This window comes from Geospiza fortis, unplaced genomic scaffold, assembly GCF_000277835.1.
Source record: "Geospiza fortis unplaced genomic scaffold, GeoFor_1.0 scaffold23, whole genome shotgun sequence".
Classification (NCBI taxonomy): Eukaryota; Metazoa; Chordata; class Aves; order Passeriformes; family Thraupidae; genus Geospiza; species Geospiza fortis.
Window position 1 is genome coordinate 1,322,460 of NW_005054303.1, and position 11,502 is coordinate 1,333,961.

An 11,502-nucleotide genomic window follows, 5' to 3' on the forward strand; every position below is an offset into this window, starting at 1 on the left:
GAGCGGTGCAGCCTGCCCCGTGTGCCGGCGCTGCGCCGTGTCCCGGAGGATGCAGCCACCTGCGAGAGCAGAGGTGACGCACGCCTTGCCGCCCTGCAGGTGGTCTTGCAGTGAGACGGAGCGAGAAGAGTCGTGCTGTCCTTCTTGCCCGGGCCGCTCACCTTTCGGGTGAATGTAGGTTGGGGGTTTGTGTGTTGCCTAGAGGCCGCCTGCTACAGTGCCCGGTCCCAGCGGGATCCCCCAGGTGCTGGCATCCCCTGCCCGCGGCCAGCCTGCCTGTGCCTGGTCACGGCTGCTGTAACCACCATGTTGGCTAGAGCTGATCAGAGCAGGAGCAGATGACATGGTGGTTGATACCTGCGTCTGGGCTGTGGTAGTGCTCCCCATTGTTGTTCCTCATGACACCTGGTGTGTCTGCAAGAGCCCTGATGGGATGCTGAATAGAAAATATTGGGGTACTTGAGGCTGTCACCCATGTCAAAGCTACTTTCTTGCCTGATACGGTGTCATGGTCATGAACAGGCAGTCTGTGACCAGGAGGTTGGATTGATGTTTGTCACGATGACAGGATGTGATTTGACACTTTGCATGCTGAGACTTGCTCTCTTCTTCCTCCAGGTCACTGAGAAGGATCCTTGTGTTTATATATGCCTATGCTGAACCCATCTAACAAAAAGAATACCTGTATTTTTTTCTGTTAGGGTTTACTGCTTATTTATGGTGATGAATGGGCTTGCTTTAAAAATATTATGCAGATGTTAATTTATTGCTGTAAAGATGCAGTTATAGCCTCATAATTAGAAACACAATATTCTGATTGTGCAGAAGCCTTGAACTGTGCAATGTTTGGATCTGTGCCCTTCTGTTGTTGCTACCTTCCCCACCTTGCACCTGAGTTTTGTAATTGTTTCTTCTTTCCTGTGATACTTATACATTAATTACACTTCTTCACACTGCCATGTGGAAGAATTTATGCTACTTTTTGTCCTAGCACTGGCTCTGGCATTTTCTTCCTTTTCTGTTCTGTCTTCTCTCTTCCTCTGTTCCTAAGGCTTTTGGTCTGCTCTGTTTGAGCTCCTCTTACATATTTTATCCTTGGCTGTTTTTCTTTTCATCCCTTTGTACTTTTCAAGACACTGCATCCAGGCCCGCCGTGTCCCTGTTGCTCTCTATTTCAAGAATTACTTAGGGTCCAGATTTCAGATCTTTCTGCCTTCTAATGTTCCTTTTCATGACACTCCAGGAAGAGTATTTGGTTAATGGACATATCCTGTGCATTCTAACCTGCTGAATGTATTTTTTTTACCAAGGCTGCTTCCCTGACTAGTTCTTATGGCATTACCAAATGTCTTTGTCTCTACATAACTTCAAGATTCCCTCACCAGCAGTTTTTGAGTAATGGACTCTGACAAGGATGTGTTGGTGTGCATACATCACTACCAGTCAAACTTTCAAACCCCAGCTGTCGCTGTTGTTGCTTCTGCCCTCAGTGAGTGACAGGCAAGAACCAGAATGTCTTGGGAAGGACTCAAGTTCCAAGTCATAATGAATCTCAGTTTACCAAGAACATCAGTGAAACACTGCAACTGAGGAATCACTGGTTGGAACAGAAGATGTGCTGGTCTAAACATGAATCCCACAGCTCTTGAGCAGGTTCTATGAACAACAGGTAAAACGGTGTCAGTCTGGAGGTTGGCTGGAGAAGCTGCTCTTTTTTGTGACCACACACATCTTGCATTGCATACCAGATATATCAACTGTGAGTTTGATCATTTGACTCTTTGAGCATGCCTAAGGTGTTCTGCTGTAGTCAAAGAAAATGAATTCTTTATCACCTTAAAAAGCAGTAATTGGTGTTTAGTTGTGGTAAGTAATGTGCTGGGAATGCCTGCTGCCTGCTCTGTTCCCTTCCAGGACAGTGGAGAAACCAAGGCCATCTTTGAGGACTCCTGATGGTTTCACTCTTGGTTCAGTTCAGCCAATGCTGACACAGGGGCTGAGGAGTTTAGTGAAGTCTGTGTAGATGCTGGAGAGAAACCTATTTGTGTGTTGTGATGACCCTATGAGAGTGCCCAAGTGCTTCCACAGGGTGACACCACTTTTTGAAGTGTGTCTCTGGGTACTCAGAAACTCGGAAAGTTGAGTCATTCACACACTTGCTGTAACTTGGAAGCTGGCAAAGTTTTTGCCCTAGGGCTTTCCTTTAGAAGTTTCTTTGTGTTCTGGGAGGCTGTGCTGAAATGGACAGAGTTTTGGGAAACAGAACTGGGAAGTGAGGCTGAAACCTTTAGCCTAAAGCTAATGTTTATATTTAGGCTTTATAAATAAGTTTTCTCTTTTGATATTTGGCCTGATACAATTGCACAACAATGCCAATCAATAAAAATGAATGGATTTCCATCTTTATTAAAAAAAAAAAGCTGTTCTAAGTGATTCTAGATAGCCTATGCCCTTTATTGAAAGTTAGTAACTGTAGGGAGGCACACAGCTCTCTGAAATACATCTAGATCTGAATTCTGTAATAATCTTTGGCATTTTGTTAGTCCATTTAATTTACAGATATCTGACAGCAAACCAAGGCAGCCACAGTAATCTGTGCACCTTGCTGTGCATTGTTCTTAGCTGGGCACTGCCTTGCACAGTCTATGTCCTTTACAAACATGCTTGGTTTCGTACTTTTTTTCCCCCAACCAGAGAAAGTAACATCACAAAATAAGTTTATGAAGTCATTGCTTTCTTAAGCTAGAAACTAAGCTAGATTAGTTTTATGACAGTTAAAATAAATGTCTACCTTTTAAATAATCTGATGAGACGGCCTGCAAATATGGGACTAAAACTGAGATTAGTGGGCAGAAAGAATGAGGTGTGAGATGAGAAGGGGAAAACAGCCTTGGACTGCTCAAGTGACCCTCTGTAATGTGGAGTGAAACACATCCTGCCCAGATGTTCCCAGCCCAGTGGTTTTGGGGGCTGTGCAGGAAGCAGTTGTGGCTGCTGTCACAGAGGATAAGCTCCTGCAGAGCGCAGGTCGTGTGCCACAGGCCTACGTGGTGGCAATCTGAGTCCGTGTGACAAAATTCAGTTTTCAGTTGATTGAGGGAGAGGGGAAAAAGTCATGATTGTTTTTAGTTATTCATTAATTGTGAAGTAAAAGACTTAAAGATGAGGAAATATAATCAAAGATGCTTATGCAGTTTTAGTGTGTTGCTTTTGCATGTGCATTATGACAGTGTCTGGTTGCATTTTTGCTTCCTGGTTTCACATAGATGCCAGCCCTTCCATCACATGATGGGCTTTCTCCTTGTGATGAAGCCAGGTTAATATAATGAGGGAGACTTTTGTCTGTAGAAGCTTCACTTGCTGCAGGAACTGGGGAATGCCCTCCTTACAGCAGGAAATGAGTTAAAGAATGACCTTGGTTGGGTGCTGCAAGATTGGATTTCTTGTCATGCATTCAAGAAAACAGTTTTCTTCATTTGATGATTATTTGAGCGTTCCTCATTTTATAGATAATTGACTTGAAATTGTCAAACCTCATTTGTTGTGTGGCTGACCATTCAAGGAATCTTTTGTTTTCTGGATGTGAAAGTCCAGTGTGTACTGTTACCTATACTGGCAAAAGGGCTCTCAGTATCTCAAGCTGAGCCTCCAACAATATTTGCAGACACTTTGCTTTTGGTGCCTGTCCATCAGTCTTTTTCTGCAATATGGATACAATGCCACCCATTCTCATTCAGCTTGCCAGTGGCACAGAAAAAAAATCAGAAATTCATGAACTGTTCAGCTATCTCAACAGTGAGAGGCATAGCAATGTCTCCCAGGTAGCTACTACCTTTCTGTTCAGTGGAGGATTTAATGGTATTCATTCCTTAAAAAATGCCATTTGACCATGAGAATAAAACCAAGTATTGACTAATTGCTTGTTTAGGAAGCATGATTTATCTTCCACGCTGAAGGAGCCCTGTAGGGGAGCAAGGTGTATCTTGGTCAAGAGAAAGGCTGTTATAATCCATATGCTTAAGGGCTGAAAGAATTCAGAAGCACCTCCCCTTTTAGCTGCCTTTTCCACTCTTGGTGCGCTTTTAACACGCTGAAGGGTTCCCAGGAAGCTGTGCTTTCATGAGGCTGTGTCTGCAGTGCAGCACAGCTGAGCAGCCCTCTGCCCCATGCAGCCAATGCACTCTCTCTCAGCAGAGCTGGTTCATCTGAGTGGAGCAGGAAGAGTTGTGTGTGTGTAGGTGTCTCTACGTGAGACTGCTTGTGCTGTATAGGCAATGTAAGGCAGTGCAGGGGGGGGGGGGGTATCACTTTTTTTCCCAAACCTGAACAAGGATTGCTATTAGAAAATAAACCCACTGTTACTTGTAATACAACAAAAAATGGTTTTGGTGGAGGTGAACACCTGCTACTGCTCTTTGAAATCCCCTTATCTGCTTGATCACATTTGCTAAGACAAATCAACAGCAGAAACTTCACTCTTTTCATATCTTTAGTTCATTGCATAAAGTAAATATATGGCCCACAGTAAATCACATAAGGTCTTTCTGTCTTAGCTTATATCTCTGCTTTGGCTGTAGAAATACTTATCTGTCTCACATGAACCTCCTGTGATCCAATGACTCATTCATTATAAATGACTCTTGAGATGCTTGGAGACATGGAAGAAGTGCAGAGTGGCAATATATATTTTTTAATTTGCTAACAGTAAGTTTGCCTAATACAGATGCAGAAATTCACTTCCATGTGTTCTCCCTGGCAGTCTTTTACGATTTATTCAGTCAGAACAGAAGGAACAGAGAGATTTTTCTGTTTTTTGAGTTTAACACTTAAATAAAAAAAAAAAAAGAAAATATAAGAAACAGACACGACTCTGTCAAAGTCTGCAGAAAGCCTAAATGAAAGTTTTTGTGTTTGTTTTTTTGTCTTTTATGTAGTTGCTTCCAAAATCCGTTACCTTCAAGAATACCACAACCGGGTTCTCCACAACATTTACCCTGTGCCCTCTGGAACTGACATTGCAAATACTCTGAAATACTTTTCTCAGACGTTATTGAGGTAAGTTTTGACTAATGCTCTTGAAGAAAAAGAGCTAAAGAATTGTAGGGATTATCAATTGGCTTTGAATTTGTTGCCAGATTTATTGGGTCAATGGTCAGCCAAAAAGAGTCAGAGCATAATTTAAGAAAAACATGGTATGAACGAATCTCTTCAGTGGCTGTTGCCCAATTTGCCCAGTTAAGCCCCCTTACTGAGTGGCTGATTCTAGAATAAACTTGGTTGATTATGCATTTGCTTGGTCCTAAGACTTAGCTGAACGCACAAACATGCTGAACTTGTGAAGAAAGGAGTTTGTGACCTGTAGAGTTTTAGATGTGTATAATCATGGCCTCCTTGACAGTCCTGGTGCCTCAGAATCCCAGAATGGAGCCAGAGGAGTAAGCAGAACTGGCTTCTCACTGTGTTCAGCTCTTCTGGGTTCTGGTTCAGTCCCTTAGAACAGCAGGAGCAGACACAAAGTTTGTGTACAGATCTGGATTTGGATGGTAACAACACATCAGGATTGTTCTGATCCAACATTTTTGATGTAGTCTAATGTTTAGTAATAATATATAGTGCTAAATACCACATGAATAGAGAATACATTATGAATAGGAAATACTATTCTTGTCTTCCAAAAAAAAATAGGAAAAAAATGTGAGACTTTATTACGAGTAATGTAAATTCTGCAGTGCTGCCTAGTGGATTTGTATTTCCAATTTGTTTTTAAAATGGCTGTTGAGCATGAATAGGGGATTTTTATCTGCTGGTTTTGGCTGGCACTAGTTTTCACATCCAGAAAAATGCAGTTCAAATTACATTTCTATGCATATCTTCCTGATTTATACCTGGAAAGATTGTCCCTGCTGCCAAAGGGTAGTTTGGAAATAAAGCTAATTACCTTATTTGAGGAGGAAACATTAACAAAATGTAATTTACCCATATATTTGTACATATACTCCTATGATGTATACAAATTGAGAAGCAAGAATTTAAACTTGAGAGAATAAGAACAGTTCATTCTAACATTCAAAGAGCCTAGGATACATCAAAATTTTCTTGACCCTGTTTAAAAGGATAGACAGAAGTAACTTTTAGTAGAACGTTTGTTCACAGCAAACTTGAAACCTCCTGTTTACTTTTGAAAATTTCAAGAGCAAAACTGTTTGTTTCCTTTCTCATTTAGACTGTTGAGGAAACTTACAGCACCCAGTAGGACTTTTTGTTTGAAGGTTAATAAATTAAATTTTGTCCCATTGAGCAGTGGGAAAAAACGTTCAAAGAGTCACAAAAGATACTTCTAAAATGTGTCTCTGTTCCCACATCAGGCTGTTATGATGGACTATTTGTACAACACACACTTAAATTGCATTTAAGTAAGATTATTTATGACAAGACAGCTTTTGCTTAAATACTTTGAGCCTTTAAGCTGTTAAAGCTAGAAAGTTGGACTTGATTCTGAATGTTGTCTCTTTTAGCTGTAACTACCAAGTGCTATAATGGGATATGTTTCTTTTTTGTCAGAAGTTCATTGGGTCAGGATAGATTTAGAATGTTCTGCTTAAAGAAAGCATCTTTCTACCACTCTGTGATCTTCTTGTATAATGTGCAGCTGACCTGTCCTGTTGATAAATTCTTCACACTCCTGGAGCAGTGATGTTCCTGGGCTAAGTGAAAAGGCTTTGTACTTAGCAACTATGAGAGCAGATCAGAAATCAGGGCAGCAATTGCACAATTGAGCAACTTCACTTGTTTTATTTCATATTCAAAATGGGACTGAACCAAAATCCTTTTGTTGGTAATGCTGAACCCCATGGGGCAGAAAAGTGATACTCATGTCTGATACACAAATGGCTTTGTCCTTCATGATCTGGGATCTGATTAGCCCCAGAACTAAAAGGGTATGAGAAATTAATGTCAGGGCTTGGATCTAAATTTAAGTGGTCTGGGTTCTGATACTCAGGCAAGGTCAAATTCACATTCTAAACCCCTGTAACTGGGGAGTTTGAACTGTGGGTCAAGGGCTGAGTGCTATGGTTGAACCAGTGTAAGTTTATACACTTGCTGATACTAAGAAAGAAGATGGATAAAAAAGCCAAACAACACACCCTGTATTTAGTGTGGCAGATGGAAAGAAGGAAACTCCCACCCACTGTGTGCAGATCTCTGGAAGATTTACCCTAAAACTAAACAGACTGGTTAAAAACCTTTCTGAAGAGCGTGTTCAAAAATTTATTTGAATATTTTGCATGCTGAGTCTCTTTTTTGCCTCCTACACTGAGACTCCATTGTACAAGGTTTAACATCAGTAATAGAAGTACATGGTGGAGAATAATCTTTCTGGCTTAACACAGAGCATGTGCAATGAATCTGTGCTGTTAGGGACAAACAATTCTTGGTGAACATGTATAGTCACAGAAATAATGAAGGAATAGTCAGAGAAATTCCACATAATGATTGGGTTTTACAGAAGCACTTTTACCTTTCCATGTTATGGACACGCTGACTGTGTTCTTTTCAGTGGGATGTGCCCACTGTTTTGAATCACATTCATGTGTGGTGTCATTTTGCTGGTTAAAGATGGATTGCACAAGAGATTAATTTGCTCCTTTGCTCTGTATGCAACCTCCATAAATTACAAGCTCAGGGGTGGGGGGAACAGATGTGGAATGACTGAAAAAAATTCCTTATTTCTATAACAAACATCACATAAAATCACCATACACAATGCATAGCACATTGATTCATTTAATTCTTCTTTAGTTTTCTCTTTGGGAAAAGCATTTCTTTACATTACAGCATGAATTTGTTTCATGCCCTACTCATTTTCAGTGATTTCTCCCTCATTTGAGGAATGATCTAAGGCTTAATAAACATCCTGCAGAAAAGCTTGTTCTTTCACATTTTCCTGAAGAAAATTCTCCATATGTATTTCTAAGTAAAATACTTTGTGTGAGGCATAGTTATAAATGCCATGGTGGCTAATTCATGGTCAAGCTTGTTTTGCTGCCTTGGTGAGATGTAATTCGCTTGTAGGCATTTTAGGAAACCTGCCCAAGAGGGCAGTAATTGTGGGATAGATTTGCAGCAAAGATATACACATCCTGAAACAAGACTTTGTAGCTTTGCCCCTTATTGCAGAGCAAGTTCAGTGTGGAGTAAGTTCAGTATGGAGTTATGATTTGCAGACACTCCAAATTCTCGGTATTTGATTTGAATTGAACCAGAAGCAAATTACAGTTGTATCTTGGTCCTAAGGGACCTCCTAGATTTTCAATTTTGGCTCCTCTGTTTATTGCCTTTTAAAAATACAGGTCAGACAAGAGCCTGGACATAAAATTTTGGGGTTTTTAAAATTTGTTTTTAAATAAATTTGGTGTGGTTCCATCTGGAATTTAGATCTAGTGTTATTACTGTTAAACTAAAGGATGCCCTGATCAAGACAAAAATAAGTGTGCTTTGGCATCTAATCCAGAGATGGGCCTGTAGCTGAGTGTAAAAAGAAAGGATTAATATCCTTTCTGGAAATAAGTGCACATGGAGTGATGTTTTGGCAAGTAAAGAGATGGGTAATTGGTATTATCTGTTGGTAGACAAGAAAGGAATATAGTGCAGTACCTTCATATTTCTAAACATAAGCTATAAAATATGGCAAATGAACATCAAGCAAATTAGAAGGAATCAGCACTCTGATAATTCATTTTTAAAGTCATACTAGATCTTAGGTGGTGTTCTGATAAAAGCATGACAGTGATCATGTTTCTCTTACTGGACATTGGGTAACAGAAACCAAAATCATCTGCCAAAAATGTGAGGCACGATTAAAAAAAAGAAAAGAAAAGTAATTTTATAAGACAGACTATGTCTGTCATCTCTGACTGCAAGGGTGATGTAATAGCAGCCAAGTAGCCATGTGATAGTAGCCACTTGGCAAATAATTGTTTTTGTAAAAGTGTTTTTTATATATGGCAAATGAATGACATCTTCTCTTAGAAGCACCTTAGCAAGAGTTTGGCTTACTTGTGTAAATTGCTGAATTAACTGGGGGTGTAAGATATGCTGAGGTGATTATATGGTAGGGGTTTCTGTACTGTTATAGAGAAGAGAGGTTTCCAGAAGTGCTCTCTCTTGATATAATTCTGCTCTACGTGAGTCAGTGGAAATCTTAGTGCTATTGGCTTGTCTTTTATAAGTTTAACACTGACTGTGGGAACAGAGTTAAACCAACAGCAGCTGCTTTTGGAAATCCCAATGACTGAGAGGTGCAAAAAGGTGCTTTAAAAAGGAAAAAAAAAGCATTGTGTGTTGTTTAATATATTTAAAAGGTGTATTATATTTTATAGGCACATATGGAGATTATGAACTAACACTATAATTGCTTGATAACTAAAATATAACACTGCTTAAGTGAGAATTTATTTCTATTTAAAATAGTGGGGTTTATTTTTTAAATAAATTAGATTACCATGTTTACAACCATGTTTGCAACATTTTAAAAACTACATAACAAGCTGGTTGACGTATAGCCTCTATTTTGATTCCCACTAAATTATTTTTATTTTTTGAAATTATCTCTCCTTTAGTTTATAGTGAGTTATGTTGAATAATAACGTAAGTAACAGCAGGAGTGTATGGTAACATACTGTCTGATCTGCAGTTACATAATTGGTCTTGCTTGCTTAGCCCTTAGATTTTTGAAGGTAACTATTTACCCAAGGAGTGTTTGTATTCATAAAGCAAATTGTTTCCTCCCTAAACATGGGCAAAATTAAAAACACACATAAACAACCATTATCATTAGCTCACAAACATATGCTAAGACCATCTACTATATATTATTTTATGACTTTTCCAAATGTAGTTTAGTTAACATTTTAGAAATATTATATTATTTCTAAATCCATGTGCCTGTTTAAACTTCATTATCTCAAATGATACTGAGTGAGTGGTCATGAAACAGTATCATAAAATACATACGGACATTATTTTAATGCAATAAACATGTGATTTTTAAGACTATCTTAACAAACACACATGTTTATTCTTTGCTAAAACATGTTTCTGCAAGTGCCACACCTATATTTTGCATGTTTTCAGTCAGTTGGCTCAAAAGATTATAGGGGGGAAAAAATAAATCTCTCAAAATCCTCAGAATCTCAGAGCAAAATACCAGCCTATTTTGACACAGCTAAACACTTCTGATTCTTAGAATTTTTCTTAACTGTGAAACATGGGTAGGGCACTGAAACATGCATTTTTATATTTTTGCTCCTTATGAACCAGATAACACATGAGATGCAATGAAATTTTCCTAGATGTCAATTTTTAATTCTCTTATCTTGAAGCATGGAAGTAAATGGTTGCTAGATTTGTAGACATGCTGGTTTTGGTAGTGATTGCATCTTATGTGGGATGTATCTGGTCTTTTATTATTTGTTTTATAGTGTCATTTCAATGTAATGTGCTGTTCTTTGTGTCTTTGTTGTCTCTTTTTTTTCTTTGTCCCCCCAACAGCATTTTGTCCCGCACAGGGAAGAAGGAGAATCAAGATGCCTCCAATTTGACAGTGCCCATGACCATGTGTCTTTTTCCTGTGCCATTCCCACTCACCCCATCTCTAAGACCACAGGTCAGTTCCATCAACCCTACTGTTACTCGCTCCCTCCTTTACAGCGTCCTGCGAGATGCTCCATCTGAACGTGGCCAGCAAAGTCGTGATGCTCAGTTATCAGACTACCCATCTTTGGACTATCAAGGACTTTACGTGACACTGGTGACACTACTGGATCTAGTTCCCTTGCTACAACATGGGCAACATGGTAAGCAGGCCCTTGAATGATCCCAGTGCTGTGAATCCATGAGTGGTGATATATCCAGTAGAAGAGATGGGCCTAAACTGACCTGGATCTGGATTTCAAATCTCCTGGGATGCATTTATATCCAAGTGTTCTGTTTGACTTTCTCAAATAAAGGATGTTTTTTTGCTAAATGTGGATTTGGGTTTGAATTCTGAGGTTGTCTGATTTTTAGTGATGTGCTGGTGGTATGTAACTAAAATACAATTGTATGTAACAAAAATTACACAGATGGGTGTAAAAATACCCAGATTTTTAACTTGAATCTGCTGGGATAACTTCAGTCTGTCTTTTTGGGGTGGGTCTCTTAAAAATGCACAAAGAGCTTGCAAATGTGTATCTGGCCTATAAGAAATGCACAGATTGAGTGTTCTGGTGAAGGTCCATCTCTACACAGAATATAGTATATATCTATTTGAAGAAAAAACTACAGTAATTGTGCTTTGAGATGGCTAAAAATACTCCTGGGTAAAATAGACAGCAGCATCTCTGTCTGACTAAGAGAAAAACAATATTGTCTTATGTTTTAAATGAGCTACAAGTGTTTTTGTGACTCTGTTGTATTTGTATTGTTTTCCTCAAGTTCTGCTCTGCATCTGTCTGGCTTGTT

General features: G+C 39.3%; 1 protein-coding gene across 1 annotated transcript in view; it reads left to right on the plus strand.

Annotated features, from left to right (window-relative positions):
• The first annotated feature begins 114 nt into the window (after positions 1–114).
• Positions 115–11,502, plus strand: part of UNC79 (unc-79 homolog, NALCN channel complex subunit) — a 106,975-nt gene continuing 95,587 nt past the window's right edge. Inside the window, 3 exon segments of the mRNA XM_031066324.1 lie at positions 115–174; positions 4,935–5,055; positions 10,552–10,856. Coding sequence (XP_030922184.1) covers positions 10,610–10,856 — 247 coding nt within the window. The 5' untranslated portion in view covers positions 115–174; positions 4,935–5,055; positions 10,552–10,609.